At 42.9% G+C, this 22,664-nt stretch overlaps 1 protein-coding gene across 3 annotated transcripts in view; it reads left to right on the top strand.

The window, feature by feature from the left end:
• Plekhm3 (pleckstrin homology domain containing M3) overlaps positions 1 to 22,664 on the top strand; it is a 169,282-nt gene that overhangs the window by 64,778 nt on the left and 81,840 nt on the right. For 2 of the 3 annotated variants that reach the window (XM_021171504.2, XM_029477337.2), the window contains exon 5: positions 9,219 to 9,412. In XM_021171504.2, the coding sequence (XP_021027163.1) occupies positions 9,219 to 9,412 (194 nt within the window). Of the gene's footprint in view, positions 1 to 5,591; positions 5,689 to 9,218; positions 9,413 to 22,664 lie in introns of all 3 variants that reach the window. The other variant, XR_015047129.1, reaches the window with a different exon arrangement.

Here is a 22,664-nt window from a genome sequence, read left to right as displayed (position 1 = left end):
TGCCTCTGCCTCCTAAGTGCTGGGATTAAAGGCATGTGCCACCACTGCCCAGCTGATTCTTAATTTCTTAATTTTAAAATATATGTATATCTTTTGATCTATTTATCTGTCTATACAAGTTTTTGCCTCTAGGTCTTGATAATTAACTATAGGTGTTAAGAGAATTCTGTAAAGTTGGAGGCCTCTCTTGGATTTTTATTAGAAAATGAAGACTGAACATGCCTCTGATCTCTGGAGAAGACATTTGTGACCCAAAGTATTTTTTGTGATCAAATAGCGCTGATTCAGGTGAAGGCCAGCCAGTTTTCAAGCATGTTCAGCCCTTGGAACTGGGATTCTAGGAGAAGCCGTGAGGACTTTTGAGTGGCAGCCCCCCTGAAGGAAGAGTTCAGTTAGTGGTCCTCAAGCACTTAGCAGAGCTCCTGTTTATTAAAAAATGCGAGCTCATGGGAAATGTTGGGATAAGCTAAGAGCTTTGCACAATAATGACTAGCAGACAAGGGAGACACCCAACTAGTATGAATAGCACAGTTGTTAGCTGTAAAATGCAAGTCAACAGGGGAAGAGGAACGCTCAAGACATGTTGGGTCATCCTAATGTAAGAGGGTAGAGAGAAGAGGGGCAGCAAAGGGTAGCAGGAGACCAGGGGTGAATGAGCAGTGAGGTAGAAGGAGCCAGGCAGCCTGACAAGCCATGTGAAGAAAGTGTTTCCAGATGAACTGTGACAGATGCTGATAGGTCACATAAGATGAGCCCTGAGGACTGACCATTGGCTTCAGTCATGTGGAGGTAATTAGAGACCCTAATGAGAGCAGCCTGAATGGAAAGGCAGGAGCTGAGTGAGATCTGACTGGAGCGGGCTCAGCATAGAATAGGAAGAAAGAAAGAAAGAAATGACAAGAATAGGAGAAGTTTTACTCAGAAGGGAAGAAGACTATGGGGAGGGACTCAAAGTGGAGCGGGGTCAGTTGGGTTTGACTTTTTGTTTTAATAGAAAAAAATAATAGCATGTTGTTTTTTTTTTTTTTTTTAAGCTTGTGTGAACTCCCCAGGAAAGAGGAGAGAGTCTGGAATAATGAAGTTGAGAGGGAGAATGGCATCCTGTAGACAGCAGGGGAGTTGGCCAGTGGCTGAACCACAGAATGAGAGAAAGGAGTCTGAGATTGTGGGACGGGTTGGAAGCTCATGGAAGCTCTTTCTGTTTGCACCAGTGGTTTTGGTCAGATTTCTTGGTTTCGATATGTGTGATCTTAAGAGATTGAGTTTCCGTCTGGGTTTCTGTGGAAACTTTCCTGCTAATAAGGAAAACTGGTTGATGAGGATATAGCTCCATCAGCTTACCTGCAGGCTTCTCTGAGCCACATGGTCCTCAGCCATAGTCCTCCTACAGAAGGTCAGCCTTAGCCCCTCTTTTCCCCATCATGGTTTTACCAGCTCTGGTGGATTGGTGTTAATTAGACATTTCTCCAAAGAATGCCTCAGCCCTGTCTCGAGTGTATGGTTAGTGGGAGACAAATTTCTTGAACTCTCCCAAGCTTCAGTTTGCTAATATATAAAATGAGCCCAGCCTGTCTAGGTTCAAGTCTTGGCTTTGTCGCTTACTGGCGTGTGACCTGGGTAAGTTATTTAGGCTCTCAGTGTTTTAGTTTTCTTGTTTACAAGATGAGGATAATATCACCTTAAATATTCCCACTGGTTGAATGGCTGACATATGTGAAGATAGTAGACTAGTGCCCAGCACACGTAAGCACTGTGCTTTTTTGTAATGCACACATTTATACTTGAGAGTTGCGTGGAATAGCTTATTAAAAGAAAAACACAAAAAGGTTGGTGACTTGAGCTCTCTCAGGGATCCCATCCTCTTATTTGAGGGCTAGATAGATGGCTCAGTGGTTAAGAATGTTTAATATTCTTGCAGAGGACCTGAGTTCAGTTTGCAGCACCCAAGTCAGACAGTTTACAGCTGCCTGTAACTCTAGCTCCAGGGGACATGACACCTTTTGTGGACCCCTTGGGCACCTACACTCACACGTGTACATTCTTCCACACAGACATTTAATTACAGTGTTGTTGGTGATGGGGGGTGGTAGTAGTTTTTAGTTTAGTTTAAAAGGAAAAGCACTACCAATGGGCTGGAGAGATGGCCTAGCTAGACTCACAATCAAAAATGTAAGAAATGGTGTGATCAGTACTTACAGAATGGGAGTTAGTATTCTCATCACCACCTTATTTATATAATTAATTGCCTGCTATGTGTTTTCTCTGTGAAGGTGGGCTGAGGAGAGAGGTGTGGCTTAGCACAATTGATGATACACACCAACTGTGTAAACAGAAGTGGCTGTGAATGACTGAGAGTGAAGCCTATCCCATGGGCACCTCAGACTCAACACTCTCTACATTCTCCATGGCCTTCATCATACTCACCAAATGCATACTGCCTGCAATTGCAGATGGAGATATTCATAGTCATACAAATGGCCCCACATCTCCACTGCCAAGCATAGAAGACATCCTTGATTATTCCCTCTACCAGTGTGGGAATGGTACATGTGTCCTGGCAATACAAGAACCAAGACTTAATTTTAACTTGAGGTCATGCTCTCAGCCCCACTACACACATACTCTGAGGACTACACACATGTTCTCAATAGCAGTCACACAGAAGTTGGCTGCCTTCTAGTGGTACTTCTTCCCTTACTTCTGGTCCTAATGGTCTTTACCTCAGGTGCATTTCCTACTCAGCCATGTCTTATTTTTTCATCTTACAGTAGAGGTAATAGTAATACGTATGCCATAACGCTGCTCTTTACTTGCATTAGTCACAGAAGGGCCTAACACAGTGTCCAGGGCATTATAAGTGCTCAATTAGTGCCAGACCTCCCCATAACTCTCTTCAGAATTAATACAGTTCCCTTTGCAATCTCTAGTCCCTCTCTGGTTCCCTTTCCACATCCATTCCCACTAGTCTCTTCCTTCCTAGATAGAAAATCCCTTCTATCCTTTTGAATCCCTATTCTGCCAGCCTGGCTCACACCTCTTGGCTTCCTTTTGCCCTCACCTAGCCCAGCAAATCCTAAAACCTGACTTGAACTTTATTTTCTCCCCTAATTCTTTCCTTCCTCTCCTAGACAGTTATCATGGCCTCCTTCTGTATCTTGTACTTGACACTTCCAATATAGACTATAAGTATATTATTCGTGTGTGTATGAGATAAAAACATATGTAGGGAGGCAGGCTGGTTGAGTTCACTTTACATTAATATGCTTGGAGCAGAGCTTTAACAGCTAACACTGAGAGAGGTAGACCTGGCCCTGTGGTTCTCTGAAAGCAGAATGCCTATTAGTCAATAGAGCAAAAGCAAAAAGGAGGTACTGACAGCAAATAGCCAAGGCATGCATAGTTCTTGAGGGCCATGGCTGTTCACAGAGAGCTCTGAAGACTGCAGAAACTACCAGTCTAGCTGGTGCTGAAGGCTGGGATCTTTCTGTAAGATGGGCCATGTTGTAGTGGCCCTTAAATAACTAGACTTGATTTGAGGGAATAGGTAGCTCATTAAAGATATTTATTAGGTACACTCACTTCATTCACGCTGCACATGAGGAGTCAGATCTCTGCTTCCCACATTCTCAGTGGACCAGGGACAATTTTACTGCAGGAACACAGCCAGCTGATTTTATCTGGATCATCTGTCACTGGCATTGAGGAACTATATTCCATTTAGTCCAGCATCTGTCTGTCTTTGCTCAGATACCAGGAATTAGCTTAATGCTCCTAATTGTGAGGATCAATTTAGACCTATCAGTTTCTAAATCCAGACATCGTTCTGTTAGATCTGCCTACTGTCCTTAATAGCAACTACGTGACTGCTTGACTACCCGTTGAAAAAATGGTTTTGCAGAGCAGAGTGAAATTGTCTTCTTTAGCATTTCCTGGCTGCCCTCTGGAGTATTAGTAATTGTAATTACTTTCAAAAGCAGGATTGCATCCATTTCTGGTGTTTGTGCTACGGACTGAACTGGGCTTCGTGGTTGGAGAAGGAGTTAAACCTATCCTTAAATTCTATAGCCATTTTCTAATGAAATTCTCTTTGAAGGTAACTTCTCTGCTCCCCATTCAGACCAATCAGACACAATTCAGAACACTCAACTCTCCTACCATTTCCCCATAGTTATGCTTTAAAGAATGTTTTGTGTGGTCCTAGCCTGAATATTCACATTCCATTTAGTTAGGGGTTTTCCATGTTACACAAGCCTATCTCTCCATCTTGAGAGGCATTCAAGACAAACTGTTGCCTCTAGCTGCCTTTCCTCTTTCTTCATTATTGACTCTAACTGTGTTTAAACTTAGAAATAAAACCAAACTGTTAAAATTGTGTCTGAAGTAAGATTGTGTGGTTCAAAGGGAATGTGGGTCCTGCCCTCATGGCTGCTTTTACTTCAGTGGAGTGGGCAAGATATTAAACAACTACATAAACACAAAACTGACTTTGGACATGAAATACTTATGCATGTTTGTCATTGTTTTAGAGTAGAGCTCAAATATGAGCGTACATGCCTGTGCAGCCTAATTGCATCATAGTCTGTCTCTGTTTGCAGCCTACCTGCCTTCTGACAGGAAAGAAGGATGGAGGAGGGACAGGGAGCACTTCTTTTATAGAACAGTGAGCAGATAAGTTATGGCAGAGTAATTAAAAACTAAAGGAACTGTGACTGCAGACTACAGAGCACAGAGCAGAGTGTCCAGAGTTCTGAGTCCTGGCTCCACTCTGCCATGACATGACCATAAATAAGTCATCTGGGGTCTCTAGACTTGAGTAAATACAGACAGTGAATTCACTGTTTTCAAAGTGGATTCTGTGCAATGCTCACAAGTTTGGCACTGGTGAGTAGGGCTCTGTTGGAAGGCTACCGTCTTGGTGAGGATTGGAAAGAGCCAATGAGTTTACAGTTTGGTAAGAGGAGACAGTGAAGTCAGAGAAGGTTATTCTGCTTCCAGTTGATGAGTGGAGCATAGACCAGCCTTTCTCCCATTCTTCTGCCCACAACACGGCTGAAACCACACAAAACTGTCTATACTGAAGTAGACTGGAGAAGGAGATGGGTTAGGCAGGTAATCCTTAAACTGTCCTGTCTATACTGAAGTGGACTTGAGGAGTGGATATGTTAAGCAGGTAATCCTTTCCCCCTCTCCTCGTCTTCCCCTTCTCTTCTTATTCCTCCTCTCCCCATTCTTCCGCCCCTTCTTGTCATTCTGTTGAGCTACATTCTTAACCTAACCCAAGCAAGTGTCTAGAGTTTGGATATGAGAATGTGTTTCATTTTGAATCACCGAGAAAGTGCTATGTAGTCTATTTATTTTCCTAACACCGAAGAAATCTTTTCTGTGGGTCTAGTAATCCTGGGAATATAGATTGAGAAAAATTGACTAGATTATTTTTTCCTTTCCTTGTTATGCTAAGATCATGTCCTCCTATGTTTTCTTTGGCCTTTTCCTCCTTTAATAAAAACGGGGTCCTTAGCACCACTGCGTCATTCCCAAATTGCATCTGTGGTTGACTGTTTGTTTCCTTTGCCCATTACTTCTTTACCCAGGGCTGTTTTGTGGGTGAACATGCCAGAACAGTATTCCAGAATCCTCTCTCAGAATTATGCAAACCTGAGCAACATCCAGTAACTCTACAGTTCAGAGGTAGTTGTTACATTGTGACAAAATGCATGCTGGGTTCAAATCCGCAACCATCGCACTTGGTGTTCAGATCACATGTGCTCATTTGTCAGTGCATGTGTGCATTCACAGATTTGGTAATCATTAATTAGTTTGTAACTAATTTCATTGTGATTGTGCTGTCCTCTCTAATTCTCCTTATTGTGATGAGGAGGGGACATGTTTCTACTTGGGCTTCTTTCCTCTTAAGTCATGTATACTGCAGGACTGTGAAGACAGGGTCAGCTCACACACCTCAAGAGCTCAAGGAATCAGAAACCTAAGCACAGCGCTGATGTTGAGTCCCTGTGACATAATCTGTTCTGTTTATGCAGTACAAGAGCAATGAGACGAGGCATAGTAGTGCATGTCTCTAACCCGGTGTTCTAGGCCAGTCTAGGCTAGCCCATAGTTCATACTACAATCCACAGAACCAACAGTAAAAGGAGAAAAATCAGACCTGAAAGTTGTCCTCTGACTTCACTGGTAAGGCATGGCATGAAAATGTTGTCGTCCCACCCCGCCAATCATCCACAGCTGCACACTCACACAATAATGATAAATAAAAATATAGAGCACTCTGGCATTTTTGGTTTTCATGTTTTGGTTCGCAAGGGCAGTAGCTCAGCTACTTATTGGGACCCACCTGGTGTTAAATTGTGACTCATGCCATGTTTAGATTAGCAGAAAAAAAAAACGCCTACCCAAGAATACCATTGATGTCTTCTCTTAGGTTAATAAGAGTATAGCTTCTTCCTTAGGCCAATTCTTATTTAAAAGTTCTTCTTTTTGGAAAGAGCTTTTTTATGATAGAGGATTTGAGTGTTAAATCATCTTGCCAATAAAGGGAGGAAAACTTTGAGAGCCCAAGGAATCAGAAGGAGATTAATTATAAAGCTCAGTTTTGCATTTATTTCGTGCCAGATTGCAAGTTTTCCTAAAACCTACCTTACTAGTCTTTGTGAATGGGATGGAAATCAAAGGAATCTGGGCTCTGAAGACTTCAACCATGAGCTCAGCCTTGTTGCCAAAAATGGCTGCAGCAGCCAGGGATGTGCTCACACACCCAAGCAGCCAGTGATGCACTCTGGGAGGAGAGCGTGCTAATAAATTGGGAAGGCAGTGCCTTGCCTTTACTGAAGCCAGCTCTGTTTCTCTTTTTCCTCATATTAGTTTATGAACGCTGCTATCAGTAGCTGCTGTCCTATTAGTGTCCCTGCTTTTACTGTCTCTGTAAAAGATTTTTTTTTTCCCCTTTGCTTTTGGGCTTAAGTAGCACCTGAGGAGAGAAGCCTTTTAAGGCCTGGGAGACTGGCCAGTGCCCTTTGTCCTTCTGTTCACCTACTAAAAGGTAGCATTGTTAACCTAATTCAGCAGGGCCCTGACTCAGTATAAACACTGTTCTGTACCCCAGGAAGACTAATTGAATTGCACAATACATCATTTTTTAGCAACAGTTTCAAGTGGATTGTACTTCACTTCCCTGGACACCATCAGGCTTGTTTTCATCATTGAAAATATGTAAGTGCAGCTGATAGTTAAACACAGTAAATACAACACGTAACTCAGTATTGTCTTTCTGTATGGAGCTGGAGCCGAGAGGTGTCTGAGGACAGAGCCATAGTTGCTTTGTTCTTCACAGAAAGCACGGCCTGCTACGCTGTCTGGCATGTGCTCCTGTCTTGGCTTCACAGATGAGAGTAGAGGCTCCTGCACTCTGGAACCTTGTTGTTTCTGATCTGGTAAAGCAGCTAAAGATCTTGGCTAATTCGGGAGCTGTTTGGAGCCTGGATTTTCTGTCTATTAAGCTCCTTTAACTTTGTCACTCTGCAGGACATCATAGGGATAAACCACACAACAGATATCTCAGAAATAATTGCTTATAAGCATGTGCATGAGTGCGCGCGCGCGCGCGCGCGCGCGCGCGCACACACACACACACACTTTAAGAAATGATGCACTTCCATAGCCCTGAAGGAAATGTAAACTTAGACGTGAGCTTTCCACTTTGAGAAGATGGTGATGCTGAACATGCTGATTGTGTGTAAGTAGTAGACTTTTAATAAGTGCATAAGAGCCTCACATCTGATAGTCACACTCCCATAGTGTATGTTGAGGGACTTAGTGATTTTGTCAGGCTGTTGTCCCCTTCTCACACTTCCCTGGCCATTCTGTCCATCGGATGAGCTTCCACTTATAATTCCAGACCTAGATCAAGTGTGGATTGCTTTACCAGGCCTACCTGGCTCCTTACCCCTTCCCCAGGAAAGCTGATTCCCCTCACTGAGCTTCCTGTGAGCCCTCTGTGATAGCAGGCTGCATGTGGTTTTGTTTTGAGTCATTATCTTTCCTACTAAATAGCCACATGAGGGTAGGGCTTGTGTTCTCCTCGTTGGTAAGCTGTTGCTGTGGGGCGGAAAGCATAGTGGATTTGCAGTTTTCTTTTCAATGAACAGCGTTATTTATGCTAGTGCTGGATCCCAGCCTTGCTTCTGGAGTCAGTTATTGGGAACTTGTGGAGAGGCTTACTTTCCACAAACAGAGGCTGAGCCAGCTCTTTATGTCACTGGCAGATTCCATCTGAGACTCAGCAAACAGGCCTGGAGAGTTCAGTCACTCACATGACAGAGTGTGGTGTGGAACTGAAGTTTCTCTGTTGTGGGTTGCCCTGCTATGGTCATCTCTCTTTCTCTGGTACACTGTATTTCCAGTGCACTACTTACCTCGACCTAGAATGATGCTGCTTAAAAAGAACTCATAAAGATTAGAGGTGGATAGATGTATGGACAACTGTCAGCCCACACTCACAGGCCTCTACAAGGGCATCTCATCTCCTTTTTGAGCTGTGTCTATTTGATCAATTTACTTTCCACAAATTTTTTCTCCCTTGTTCCCTCCTTTTCTTCCTTTTCTTGAGCATACCTGTGTATTTATTTTAATGTTTTTATTAATATTTCACAATATGTGTAGTTTCTGTTTTAAAAAATACTTTTAAAATGTATTGTGGAATATATATATATCCGTGTTTACATATTTATACAGTTTTTAAAGACTATGAGGGGTTTTGTTTGTTTGGTTTTGGTTTTTTGTGAGTTGTTTGTTTGTGTCTTTTTGGCATATTGCTTGAAATAATTACAAGTTGAACAGACAGGGAACATTTGAGTATCTTTCACCAAGTTTCCTTCTTGATCACATCCTTCTTAGTTCATCACAGTAGGAATATAACAGTAAACAAATCAGAAACATGACATCGGTATGGTAGATCTGTGAGGTCTGTGCCATCACAGGTAATTTCTAACATGAGCTGTGGAGTTGATGAATTCCTTCCACATTTGCAGTTGAGCTTTTAGAGGTAAGAAGAGAAGCTACACAGTGTTCAGCTCTTCAATGGACCTTCCCTTAGCAGTGACCAGCAGCACTACGTACATTGTCACAAGTGTGGTTTCTAGGCAAAGCAGACAGATGTGGAAGGCTGGGTGACTCGCCAGTGCTGACAGCCAGGGCTTGTTTTGCAGGTATCCAAGCAGGCCAAGGAGTTTCTGGAGTATGTGTACGAAGAACCTCTGATCGACATCCAGCAGGAGAACCCCATGCTGTACCTCCATGCTGAGCCACTGGCCACCGTTGTACGACTGCGACAGCGGTTGAAGTCACTCCGGGCCTATTTGTTCAGCTGCCGGGCAGCAGTGGCGGAGGATCTGCGCCGCAGGTAAGTCATCGAATGCCAGCTCAGGAAGCTGGTCAGATGCCCCCTAAGCCCCTTTCCAAGGTAGCCCTTCTCCAGTCTTTATGTCTCCTGCTACCACCAGACCACCTCTGCCCCTGGCTCATTTCAATTTCTCCTTTGTCCCCAGTCAGCTGAACCAAGCAAAAGTGAGCATCACTGCTCAGCCACTTCCCCACCAGTGTGTTACCCTAACCTTGTGGGGTTTTCACAGACCATGTAGGCAGGGATTAGTACTTCTCTAGGTTTTACTTGTTGCTTATACGTAAGCATGAGCTGTTCTGAAATATTTCACAACTGAAAAGTACTTTAATGGGAAAAATGCAAATGACTATTCAAATCTTTTCTTTTTCTGTACCAAAACATATACTAACTTGATAACTGCTGCAGGAAGAAAGCATGGCACTAAAGCACACAGCCCAGGCGTTTGCCTTTCACCTTGCACTTGGTACAGGCTGCTCTCTTCCTGTAACTGAGTCAGTTCATAGTTCACAGAACACATAAGGCCAAGCCAAACTCAGATCCTTAAAATGCAGTTCAAATGTGCTCGCTCTTACAAAATTCCTTATTTTACAGTTGTATATTATGAGCATTTAAATTCTTCAAGTAATTGTTGATGGCTTGCATAAGTCCCTGAAATACCTTTTGTTTTTTTTTTTTCATTTTAATAGAAATGACCATCAGCATATATTAATCATAGTAAATGTTTCTGGAAGCCCACCTGGATAAGAGCCTTTGGAAAGAATCAAAACAATAGAGTTTACAACTTCAAATTCAAAGAAACTGACATGACCCCAGGCATCTGAAGAAGACATTCTAGAAAGCATTAACTGTAGGTAGTGAAAGGTACATGCTATGCAGATGAGCTCTTATGAAATAACAATGAAAAAGCAGATCATGGAGCAGGGCGCTTCCCACTCAGTCACCTAGATGTTTTTCTTGAAAGCAGTAGAGACTTCCCTTCATAGAAGCTAGGCAGATCTTAATTTAGAAGCTCAGAACTTTCCTGGGGGCCTAAGGGTGGCTCGGCAGTCAAAAGCACTTACTTGTGTTCCAGAGGGTTTGACTCCAAGCACCCAACATGGCAGCTGACAGCTTTCTGTAACCCCACTTCCAGGCCATCCTATGCCCTCTTCTGATGGGGCAGTTTACGCACATGGTGTGCATGCATGCAAAACATCCATACTCATGAATTAAAAAATAAAGACATCTCAAAAATTTCTCAGGACTGTCCTTGAAGGACGGTTGAATTCTATGTTTCCAATTCATTTAGCAACTGAATTAGATAGAAGCAGCATTTCTTTTAGCCCTCAAAATACTCTCATTTGCTACTTCAGTACTTCTGGATTTGTTCAGAGCTTGTGTTCCTTGTGCCTGTAGTTGTGGATGATATGAAAAGCTACACATGGGAATCCTATTGGATACCTTTCCATTATAATATTTAGCTTTGGCTAAAGTATCCCAAATACAGCATGCATTTGGAAGTTAAATAGAAGGACCCTCCTCTTATGGATGCCTGGCATTCTCCATTCCAGCAGGCTCGTGGTTTGCCACCATGTACTATGCCTTATAGCCAAACCAGCAAGAAAGAAGTGGAAGTTTAGGGCAAAGGCCTTAAGAGGCTCGTCCCACAGCCACGGGAAGGAAGACAGCAGTCCTCTTCCCTTTCTTCATTTCTGTCTTCCAGACTTGCTCCCGGCCATCCCATAAAGCAATGCATAGCGTTCTAAGGGCTGGAAGGACAGAGTCAGGGGAGGAGGAGAAGCACACATGGGTGTTCATGCCCGTTGAGACCACTGAACAGTGACTGGAACCAGTCACCTACTAAGAGGGAGGAAGATGCTTTCCAGTTAGTTTGTCCCTTATCCACCTAGCCAGGCCTACAAAGAGTTTGAATGGATAAATAAAAGAAATAACTGGTCAAATGAGTCAAAATACTCAGTCAGGCATGTCTCTTGGGAAGGCCAGGCTACCCTAAGGCATATAGTACTGTTTTTACTTAAGTCTTTTACCTTTCTGCTTGCATCAATTTTGAAGCCTTTTCTTGATAAACTCCAATTTTGCTACATTTAAACATGTGTACTGCAGTTTCTGAGATAACTGTTAAATCTTTCCTCTCCCAGAACCGCTTTAGAACCTTTATAACTAGTCTAGCTAATATCACTCTTCCCTCTCCCGTCAGCCTTTACATTAGATGAGTTATTAAAGCTCATATAAGGGGTTCAAAGTTTGCCCAGTGTAGTTGAGTGTATTGTTCTACTTTCTCTCGTATTCTGTACTTCAAACAAAGACTATTGTTTAACTCAGGATAGTCACAGTAGTGGGAATGGAACACGTTTACATAACTGAAGCATTCATAACAGTGCTGGTCCATAGGTGCTCAGTATAGTATTATTGTTATTAATAGTGCTTTCATATCAGATTGTTCTTGCATCTGATTTCAAAGACCTTTGATAAAATGCTCTACTTAAAAGCCAGCCCTGATGTTCTCTCTGTCAGAACTAATGCAGTTCTGCTGCTGTCTGAGGAGAGAGGCACACAGGGAAGTGTTGTAGGAAGAAGCTACCTGGTCTCCAAGCACGCCGGACTCATCTGAGTGCAAGCACTGAGATACTGGGTCCTAGCGGGCCTTACAAGAAGCCCATTCGTCCTTGTTTAGTTTTCATTTTCTTAGATTCTCTACACATAGGTATGTGAAGATGATGTTGGGGTTAGTGCATGCCTGAATCCCAGGACTTAAGTAGGTGGAAGTAAGAAGATCAGAGTTCAAGGTTATCTCTGGCTGTGGTGTATATTCCAGGCCAGTCTGGGCTACCAGAGATTCTGTCACAATAAAGTGCAATAAAAATAAGTAAAATAGTATTTGGTGACTGGGTGATGAGGCACACACTAATAATCCTACATTTATGAGGCTAAGGGAATAAATAATCTGTAGCACAGAGTCAAAGCCATTCTGTGCTATGTAGAGAGAGTGAGGTCAGCCAGGCTGTATTGCAAGACCACGTCTAAACAAACAAACAAACAGAAAAAGCAGGGTGGCCAAATGGGTAAAGGCACTTGTTTCTAAGTCTGATAACCCGATTTTGATCCCCAGAACCTACATGGTAAAGCAGAGAACCAGGACCTACAAACTTGTCCTTACACTTCCAGGCTCCCACGGCACAAACGTGTGTGCACAGACACACATATACACGAAGTGAATTAAAAAACAAAGGGAAAAAGATAAGTACACTAGGGATAAATAGTATATGCTCACAGCTTTCTTTTTATAAGGGAGGGTATGTGGACAGGACGGGTCCTTTTATATTATTTCAAATCTTTGTGACCTTGCTGAAATATGACTGTTTAATGCAATAATCTCTCAGACTTTCTGAGGTGTCAATACTTCCTACAGTAACCTGAATATAATTCCAACTCTGTTGGCTTCTGTGTGTGTAAGCACAGCTGTAGTCATGATTATTACCTATACCACATGCTAAAATTCCCATTTCCAGAGCCACTTTACATCTGTCCTTTCATTTTTATAGAAATGAGATTTTTATAACAAAATGAACCAACAATATCTTTCATGATGCCAAGCTCACTCACAGTGTGCATTTTAGGTTCCCTTTTTGAGCAGAGGGTAGAGCATCTCAGGGCAGGGAAAAGGCACTGAACCGGTTAGAGGAGATGAGTACCCTTAGACAGAGGGAGGTGCCAATGGGCAACAGGGCAACAACAACAAAAATAGCAGAGGATGCGGTTCCTAACTAGTTACAAAAGGCATTTTCTTCCTGCCTGGTTTTACCTCAGAATGAGAGTGGTCATTAATCACCAGCAAGTAGGCCCAACATGCTGAAGACCTGTCAGCACCATATAAACAGAGTAAAGCAAACTGTTAATATTGCTGTCTCGAGAAAACTGGAAACAGACTGATTAATCGTATTGGCGCTTGACCGCCAGGGAGCCAGCGTGGGTCTCTGCCTTATTAGGGAAGTCACAGTTTGCTTTTAGGCCCTTGTTATTGTGACTGTACGGTTTTCATCCTCACTGGTCTTGTTATTGTTGTTTAATGGATTTCTTGTTCTTGAATCTCTGCTGCAAATCTTGACTGGCAGCACTGATTAGTTTAGAAAGAGTCGGTGTCTTCATGAAGCCTGAAATGTTTACAGTGCTGACAGTTCTGTGTTTCTGACGACTCCCAGATGGTGACCCTGCCGAATTAGCTAAGGCCTTGTTAACTTTTTTGTTAGAAGAGTTATTTATCGTGTCCACACATGATGGTGTGTGAAGAACTCTGGGAAATCTCGGCAGTGTCAGGAAGTGTGGGATCAGTAGCCATTAAGGGACATGCTTTTGAGGGACATAAGGAAGAATTGCCTACATGCTCAGCTAAACTCAGGTCTAGGAGGATGGGTGTGAATCAGAAGTACCAAGAGAGGTGCCTCAAGGATAAACTTGGCCAACAGACCTTTCTATTTGGCCTTACAGGGATGACTCTGCTAAGCTCTGAAATGGCATTTAAAAAGAAGGAGTTGCCCATATAATGCATAAATGTGCACACATACACAGAGAGATGCACACAGTTGGGCATGGTATTGTGCTTCTGTAGTCCAGAAACTCCTAGGGAAGATGACAGGTGTCAGAGCCAAGAGAATCCTTGGAAGCTCACAGGCCAGCCAGCCTGGCATATGGCAAAAGAGAATAATAGACAGGAGGCCTCCTTATCCCCCTTCCCCAAAGAGAACAGGGGAAGAACTTTTTACCCTAGGTCGATACTTCAGGTTTCCTGTGGCCTTTACACATGCTCCATGATACACATGTCATCCTTACTGTCTGTACTTGGAACTTCATCTGGAAGCTTTGCTTTAAGATTCACTAAGAGATGGTTACAGGCTTCCTTTACTTTTTGTTCCTGTCACCCGTTGGGTCTGGCTTCTCATCACCTGTTTCTCTAGTTTGCTAACTGGGACTCCTGTCTGTACTGGGTCCCCTGACTAGTCCAGGTTAACAGCCATTCAGCCATAGAGTAGACTGACTAGACTGTACATAGTTCAGCTACCTGCAGCATATCATAGCACGCCTGGTTGGCCATCTGATACCTGTGACCTGGCCATAACCTACATGTATAGCTTCATCTTTCACTTGGCACTTGGCGGGTCGTAGACACCCCAGTCTAAATCAAATGTTCATTTCCTTGACATACTACCCCCCCGCTCCCACCTACAGGCCACTCGACTTTAGGCGAGCTCAGATGCTTCCTCTTCTTGTCTTTGTTCAGTGATATCTTCCAATAGTGATCATCTGGACCACTCAGTTGATGCTTAGGTGCCTGGGTGACTTACATCTCTTCAGGCTCATTTCCTATGTTGCTGACTCCTGGAAGGCTCTTAGAGGACCAGATTCTTCTGCTCTGTCTTAGAGCCTAAGATAGAAGCTTTGCATCAGTTGGTTGTACAACAAGAGCTAATGAATCATTAAAGTTATGTCATCTCACGTTTTCAGAATTATTTACAATTATTGGGATTTTTATCCATAAGAGGGACTCTCCCAGAAATCTATAATTTTCTTTCTAGCAGCCTTTGAGGCACATAGGACAAAGGAGGAAAGGTCAGTGCTGGAGAGGCTCTCTGACTTGCCAACAGTGAAAGGCTGGTGAGCAGTAGAGTCCAACTGGAGCCGTGTTTTCTCATCGTAGATCACTGCTTCTTGCTTAATGAATGATAGTGATGTCTGGAGGTCTCCATACGCTCTTAGCATGTGTTTTAGACAAGGCCTTTCTATGGGGCTGGCTCACTGGGTAGAACAGACTGACCTTGAACTGGTAGTCACCCACCTGCCACTGTCTCCCAGATGTTTACAGTCACTCTGGGCTCATGCTCCTGAGAGGACTCTCTTTCATCCCTCCTGAAGACTTGATTGAGGTCCTTTAGAAGATTGTGGAGAAAGATGAAGAGGTAAGATGGCTGGCTGGGCCAGGCCTGGGCTCGGCAACAGGCAGTCGTTCCTGGGGGGCCAGGCAGGACAACTGGCTTAGTGCAAGCAAATGCTTTTTCTATAGGTCACAGTTTGCCAGACCTTTCTATTTCCCAGACCTAGATACTTAAAATAGAAGTATAGCAGTATCTGCAGGGTTGCTTCAAGTGTGCCTCTAGCCAAAACAGATATTAAAAACAAATTATTATTTCTCACTACCATTTCATATAAGAATATAGTAATACTAAAAAAACACAAAGGCAAACAACCTCAGAAGTCAAACACATTTTAAGAAGAAAATCCATTTTAAAAGCTTTCTAGTGTATCTGTCGCCCTCACCCCACCCCATTTTACTTTAGACCACCGAAAACATCACCAGCTCTTGGACAAGCTTTTCTGAAATCCTATGTTTCTCTTGTGAACACTCAAATCTTTGGGTTCTGGGAAATTTGCATGGCTGCTTGAGTATTTCCCATAATCCAGTGTGAGTTGGGTCTTGATATGCCTAAGTAAATCTGAATGCCCACTGTGAAGTAAACCTGAACTGTTCTTTCCCGTGCTGCTTGGGGGCAATCTACACTCTCAAGCCTGTGCTCCTGGTGAGTCCGAGCAGCGCTGGGTCACGTGTCAGGAAAGGAAGTTAGGCCTGTTGTTTTAAGTTCCCTCTGACTGGTTGTTCTGCAGCAGCACACTGACTTGACTTTCTCCTTTTCCTGTTTCACATTTTATTTGAATGGTGAGCATATCCAGTGTGAGTTCCCACTGAAATGTTAGTTTTGCTAAGCAATGGGCTCTTTCTGTCATGAAGATTGCCATTTTTATTAACATTATCCCGTCAAACTCGTATTTTGTCCCCTTACTGTTTTACCCAGAGCTACTCTGATTTTCTAGTGAGGTCACTGAAGTGTGAAGCTAAGTGCAGCTGGTGAAGGGGTCTTTTCACTTTTAATATCATCTCAAGTTTACCTACGTCCAAACTAAGCTCATAAAATCTCTGTCCCACCTCCTACTGCAGACTACCCGCTTCCTATATCACTTAAGAACACCTCTGTTCCAAGCCATACACCTTCCTCTTGGCAGACTGACAGCTTCAACTTCAAACCTTGTCTTCTCTTTCCACTGTCAGTGCTACCACCAAAGTCCAAGGCTCCGACGTGTTCTCCTGGACTATTGCAGTCACTGGTCCCCTGCGGCAGTCTGTTCTTAGGATTCTGGCTGCAGCTAATGTGCAGATTAGATGATGTCACTTCTGGCCCAACTGATGTAATAACTTTACCTTTCACTCCGAGTCGAAGCCAATGCTGCGCACAGTCTTATCCCCATTAGTCTCTGTCTCACCTCCCACCACTTCCTGCCTCTGTTCCAGTCACACTGGCCTTTCTGCTGGTCCTTGAGCATACTAAGAGGGCTCCTGCCTGAGTTTCTATACCACCTGCTTGTTCTTCTAGGTCTTTATGCAGTCATCTCTTTATAGAACCATGCCCGACTGTATTTTAAATTACAACCAGTATGCAACTTAATATCCCCGCCTCCTCCTCCTCCCTTCCCTCCTGTCTTCTTTCATTGCCTATTCACAGATGGCATGGTATGGTGTTTTGTCTGTCTCCCTGTCTTAAAGTACAAAGTTGTCCTTTGTTCCATGTATACTTCTGCTCTTTCCCTCTTACACTGGATCATGGTTTTTTTATCTGTATTGCTCACTGCTGTATCCCCAGGGCCTGGAACAGCGCCTGATACAGAGTGGAGACTAATAAATACTTGTTGGATAAGTTCATTAAGCAGATAAACTATTGTTACTAAGATTTTGGCAACTTCATTTGGTCAAACTGGGTTTTGCTTAATACAATATATATGATTCATTATAGAAAAATAAAATAAAACAGCACATACTATTCTGAGCTTGTTTTCTAGATTTTTCTCTCTGTAAATGCATCTTTCTCTTTAAAATAGTTGCAGGTGTGTTGTTTGTCATGTAGTTATGTCACTTAGTTGTACACCTTGTGGAGACAGGGTCTCAGTCTGAACTCAGATTGGCCCTGAAGTCATGACAGTCTTCCTGTTTTGGCCACTCAGACCTGGGAGAAGAGGTCTGAGGTACTGTGCCTAAGTGATGTCATTAAATGTTTAAAAAGATCATGAATTACTGAGCAAAACTGCAATTTTGTTGTGTTGGTAGATGTAAAATAATAATAATATTAAGCAGTATACTCAATGAGAGTCGTAGCAAATAAGGAGATGGTAAAACATCTTCATCCAGAACCTGGGAAGATGGCTTAGTGAGCAGAGAGCTTGCTCTACGCCATAGGAGGCTGTATATGGAGCCCCAGCACCCATGGAAGAGCTTACATGACATACGTGTCTGTAACTCCAGTGCTGGAGGGTGAACGCCGGAGAATCCCTGAGGCTCACTGGCCCGCCAGCCCAGCAATGCAGAACTACAGGTTCAGTGAGAGAGCCTGTCTCAAACTAAGGTAGAAATAGTGTCACCCTTTGGTGCCCAATCACACAAACATGAATGGACACAGACACACATACACACAGAGACACACACACACAGATTTCTTGCTGTGTCTCTGATCTCAAGAGTATTTTGCCTCAAAAATATGAGGTCTAAGTATGTAAAATATGGTTAATATTGAATTTTAGAAGAATAAACCTCTTTAGCTATGAAGTATGTGCATGTTTGTGTGCATGTGTGCGCGCGCGTGTGTGTACACATTCCCATGCTGCAGTGCCTGTGTGGAGATGTGGTTTCTCCTACTACCTTGTGGGATTTGGGAACCAGGGGTGAAGCTGCAGTTATCCGCTGGACACAGCACCTCTACCAGCTGAGCCCTCTCACAGGCCCAATATTCTCCCTAAAATAGAATCAGTAAAGATCAGTCATTTATTAATATTTAAAGTGTATTAATAGCACTTCTTTATGCTCTGTAAATGAATATGATGTTTATTTTTATTTTTTTTGGAATATTTATTAGCCAGGCTTTTATGGCTAGTTTCAACTTAGTTAATTTAAGCTATCTCTAGCTAAAGTTAGGCTATAGTCTTAACAGACCAGCTGCACAAATTTACCAGGGCTCAGAAACTATAACATATAAATGCTATTTTGATAATGTTTGAAAGCAACTGTCCTTAGATTGACTCATAAATGATTTTTCTTTTGGACCCACTCTAGAAATATCATTTGTAAATGATCTGCCTGCCTGCTCTGCTGTCATGCCTCCCTTCCTTCACTTTCTCCAGAGGTCTCATTCAGCCAGAAATCTATTAGGTAGATAGCTTAGATATAAATACAAACCAATACCATAAATCTAAGATGGAGCTAGAGGCTGCCTACGAGGCCATGCCATACCGTAGTAAACAGATTAGGAAGCTTTGAGGAAGGAGTGCTGCGAAGGTGTATGTTAATTGTACTAAACTATACACACACACGTAACTCTTGACTGAAAAATTCTTTAAAACGTTAGGAAGTAATCTTGTCTCTTTCTAAAATAAAATATATCATTACCTAAAAATAATTTTTGGAACATTGTATTAAAAGTCCAACATTCTTGTTCTTATTTAAACTACTTTAGGAATTTGAGCTGGGATTTATAAAAGAGATGTGATCTGTCACTGTTATGCCAGGCCCCAGAATAATCACAGCCCAAATTACTTCCCAAGCATTGCTACTCCAGTCTTCAGATTGTTACTAAGTAGCTTACACACACTTTCTGAATGACCTGGTAAGGAAACCCTTATTTCTTGTAACTATCTACTCAGATATAATACCTTGTGCAAGCTTGTCACTTTTTCAACCAATGAGATTAGCAAAATGAGACATCTAGAGAAATGATTGAAGCTCATTTCTTCAGTGTGGGTTCTCATCGAAATATCTGCCTTTGATTTCAAATTGTTTTTCCATTAGCTCGGAGCATGGCTGGATGCATGAGCCCTCTCCATACCCAGCCTAATGTAACTATTTCCTGAGCGTCTGCAGCTCAGATCACTAACACCAAATTGCTCTTCCTGGGATGCCTCACAGTGCTTTTTACAGATTTCGATGTGGGTGCAAAGTCACAATGGCTCTCGCAACTCAGTACAAATTACCTACCCTGGATCACATATTTCTGAAAAACGCAGTAGTAATATGTGAATAAATGGTTTTCTTTGTAAAGTATCCTTTACTCACCTCTACTTATTTTCTTTCAGACCCTTATTATTCAGAATCAAATTCCAGAGGTCCTCATTCGGCATTATCTTTTTTTATTATGCATATGAATATGTGCATTGTAATTTTTTTCTTTAAAGTCTGTTTAAACTGAAATAATTGCATTCCAACACCCTTCACTTTAATTGTGTGTGTGTGTGTGTGTGTGTATGCCTGTATACATGTATGTGTGTATGTGTGCGCATGCATATACAGGCCAGAAGCCAGCCTAGGGTCTTGTTCCTTGGGAACCATGCACCTTGTGTTTTAAGACACAGTCTCTCACTGGCTAGGCTAACTGACAGTGGACTCTAGGGATCTTCCTGTCTCTACCACCCACTAGCACTGGAAGTACTTGCAACTGCATCTGACATTTAAAAAAAAATTATGTTTTTGATAGTGCCATGCATGTATATGCTGAATTTAAGTAATTTTTATCCCATTACCTTCTCTCATTGAAAGCTCCCTTCTTCTCCAAAAGCCCCCCTTCCACTTTCATGTCTTTGTGTGAGACCCCTGAGTTTAATTAGGGTTGCTTGAAGGAGAATGAGTGGGAAGTTATTTACTAGAACATGGGCAACTTAAGGGTGGCTACACTGCTAAAGAAAGTTTCACCCCTTCCCCCAGCTGCTGTTAACTGTTAGGAGTTCTGGGCTAGAGAGAGGCTTAGAGTTAAGAGAGCGCACTGCCTCCTTGGGCTCCACTTCTTAACAACCACATCAAGTGCTCCACAACTGCCTGTAACTGTAGCTCCAGCTCTGTGGGCCTCTGCATTCATGTACACACACCTACACATAATTAAAATTAATTTAAAGAAATCTATGAAAAATTTTTAAAAAAGAAGACTCAAAATATACTTTAAAACGACTCCCTCAGGGAGGGATGAGCCGCTCTCCCTACTATGATGAAATATTGGCAGAGGCAATGTTATGCCTGTGTTATGTATGCGCAGAATGCATACACTTGCCCATCCTCCAGTTCTTCCGTTCTGTTTGTCCCCTCTTCCTGTGTCCTAAGCCTTGGAGAAGGTGATGCAGGCATCCCACTGAGGGCTGGGGACTTCACTGTCCTTTATTCTCTGCAGTTAGTACCAGTTTCTGTGTCAGTTGCTACTTCCATTGCAGTGAGAAGTTCCTCTGACAAAGGCTGCGCTAATCTATGAAGATTTAGAAGGCAGTTTGGTCACATGTTGTTTAGCAAACGACAGTAGTGAGATTCCCCTAGGTCTATGATCTTTCCAGCTTGGTTCTAGGGTTGCAGTACCAAACATATATTGTATTCTGTACATACAGTACATCCTGTGGATCAGGCTTTGATCCAGTCAGAAAGCGGATGGTTACCCTATAACATTCGGCACCTGGCATTTTTATGTATGTTGTGGGGATTGAGCTCAAGTCCTCGTGCTTATGCAGCAAGAACCTTACAAACTAAGCCCTCTCAGCAGCCCCAGTCTTGGGGTTTTTAAATCCCAATTGTGTATTTCTGAGAGCTCAGTTTCCTGGGAATGTTACATATAGTAACAATTCTATCAAAATCTTGTGAAGAGACTACTCTCAGAGCCCAACTCAGCCCCTTACTGTCGCGAGTAGCAGGGTTCAGTGGGAGTTGAAGTCCTCAGAAATTACTCAGGTTAAATGGGTCTTGATTTATTTGATGTAATGGCATAGAACAAAATGAAATGAGTTCCCCCTTGGTGTTTTGCTTTGTTTGTTAAGACTCTACTGTCTTTGATTTCATAGAAAATTATCTCTGAATGTTTAACCCCAAGTGTCAGCTAATATAAGGGCTCTGAATCATATTTGAACTTTTTCCTTTTCCATTTTCATCTTTTCTCTTAAGTTACCTTCCAAGTTCCAAAGAAGATGAATGGAAACGTTGTTACTAGATCTAGGTGTGTTAGTTGATGGCTGTGGACTTGTAGCAGGCTTCTTCAGTATTCTCTGGTACCAGAGAACCTGTCAGTGCTGTGGTTTCCGTTGATGGATGAGACAAGTGTAGAGCTGACTCTTACCACTTTTGTCCTTTGACTTGAGTGTCAGGCCCAGTTAGATGAGTTTGCATTGCCATGAGCAGGGACGTGCATGTGGTTGGCCTGCTACAGAAATGCTACTGGGCCTGGTGATTAATAGTGTTATAGTGCAGGGAGGTCACTTCATGCATAGGAAGCCCCAAACATAGCAGCCTCACCTGAAAACCAAAGAGATCTTCCGCAGCAAGGATCCTGTTTACCCAAGGACTGCTAAGACAGATATCTCTCACTTAGTGTGCAGCTTTGAGTTCCTAATATGGTGAGATTTGGAAGTTACATAGGAGAAATTAATAAGTAATATCTATTACATAACATTTTAGTAAAAAATGAATGCATTTTAAGAGAGAGAGAATGAAAGAGTTTCCAGTTGACTCCTCAGTTCCCTTTCCTGGGCAGCCCCTGTTACTTACCCCTATGCTTGTGTTCCTGCTTCTGTACTAACATTTTTTATCTTAGCATATATGTGCTCAAGTCTCCCCCATTCTTTAGAAAGGAACCTTTTCTCCGTCCCGTCCTGTATCCTTCTTTAGCAGCGGCCCACTTTCCTTTCTTTTAAAGCTAAGTTCTGAAAAGAGTCGTGTACCACCCTCAGACCCTCTGCAGTCTGGCTGTCTTCCTCCTGCCCAAACCATTATCTGAGGTCAGCTCTGAATTCCTGTTTCTAGGGGGCTCCTGAGAGTTTTCCCTGTGCTGTGTGCCACCCCCGCCCCCCAGCTCCTGGGCTGTGGATTCTTTCTTGCCCCTTGAGAAGCTCCCTCCTTTGGCCTCCCTGAAGCAGTTCTGCTGTCAAAGTGTTCCTTCCCAGGCTTCTCCCTGGAAAAATCCTTTCTGGCACTGTTTCTCAAGGGCCAGGTCTTTTCTGTTTCCCGGGTGTGTTGTCCTGGCCTTCCTTATAATCGTAGCTCCACCTGAAACCCAAAGGCCGGAGACAGGAATTTCCTGAGCTGACTCAGGAGACTCCATCTGGCCATACCATACAGTTCCCATCTTCTTCCACAGCCCAGACACTCTCCCAGTGAGAGGGTTCCTCTTCTTTCCTCTTTCAGCAGACACAGCTTCCAGTG

Source organism: Mus caroli, unplaced genomic scaffold (assembly GCF_978045245.1).
Source record: "Mus caroli unplaced genomic scaffold, Mus_caroli_1 scaffold_1, whole genome shotgun sequence".
Lineage (NCBI taxonomy): Eukaryota > Metazoa > Chordata > Mammalia > Rodentia > Muridae > Mus > Mus caroli.
Note: the sequence above shows the minus strand (reverse complement) of the source record. Positions and strands in the feature narration are given on the sequence as shown.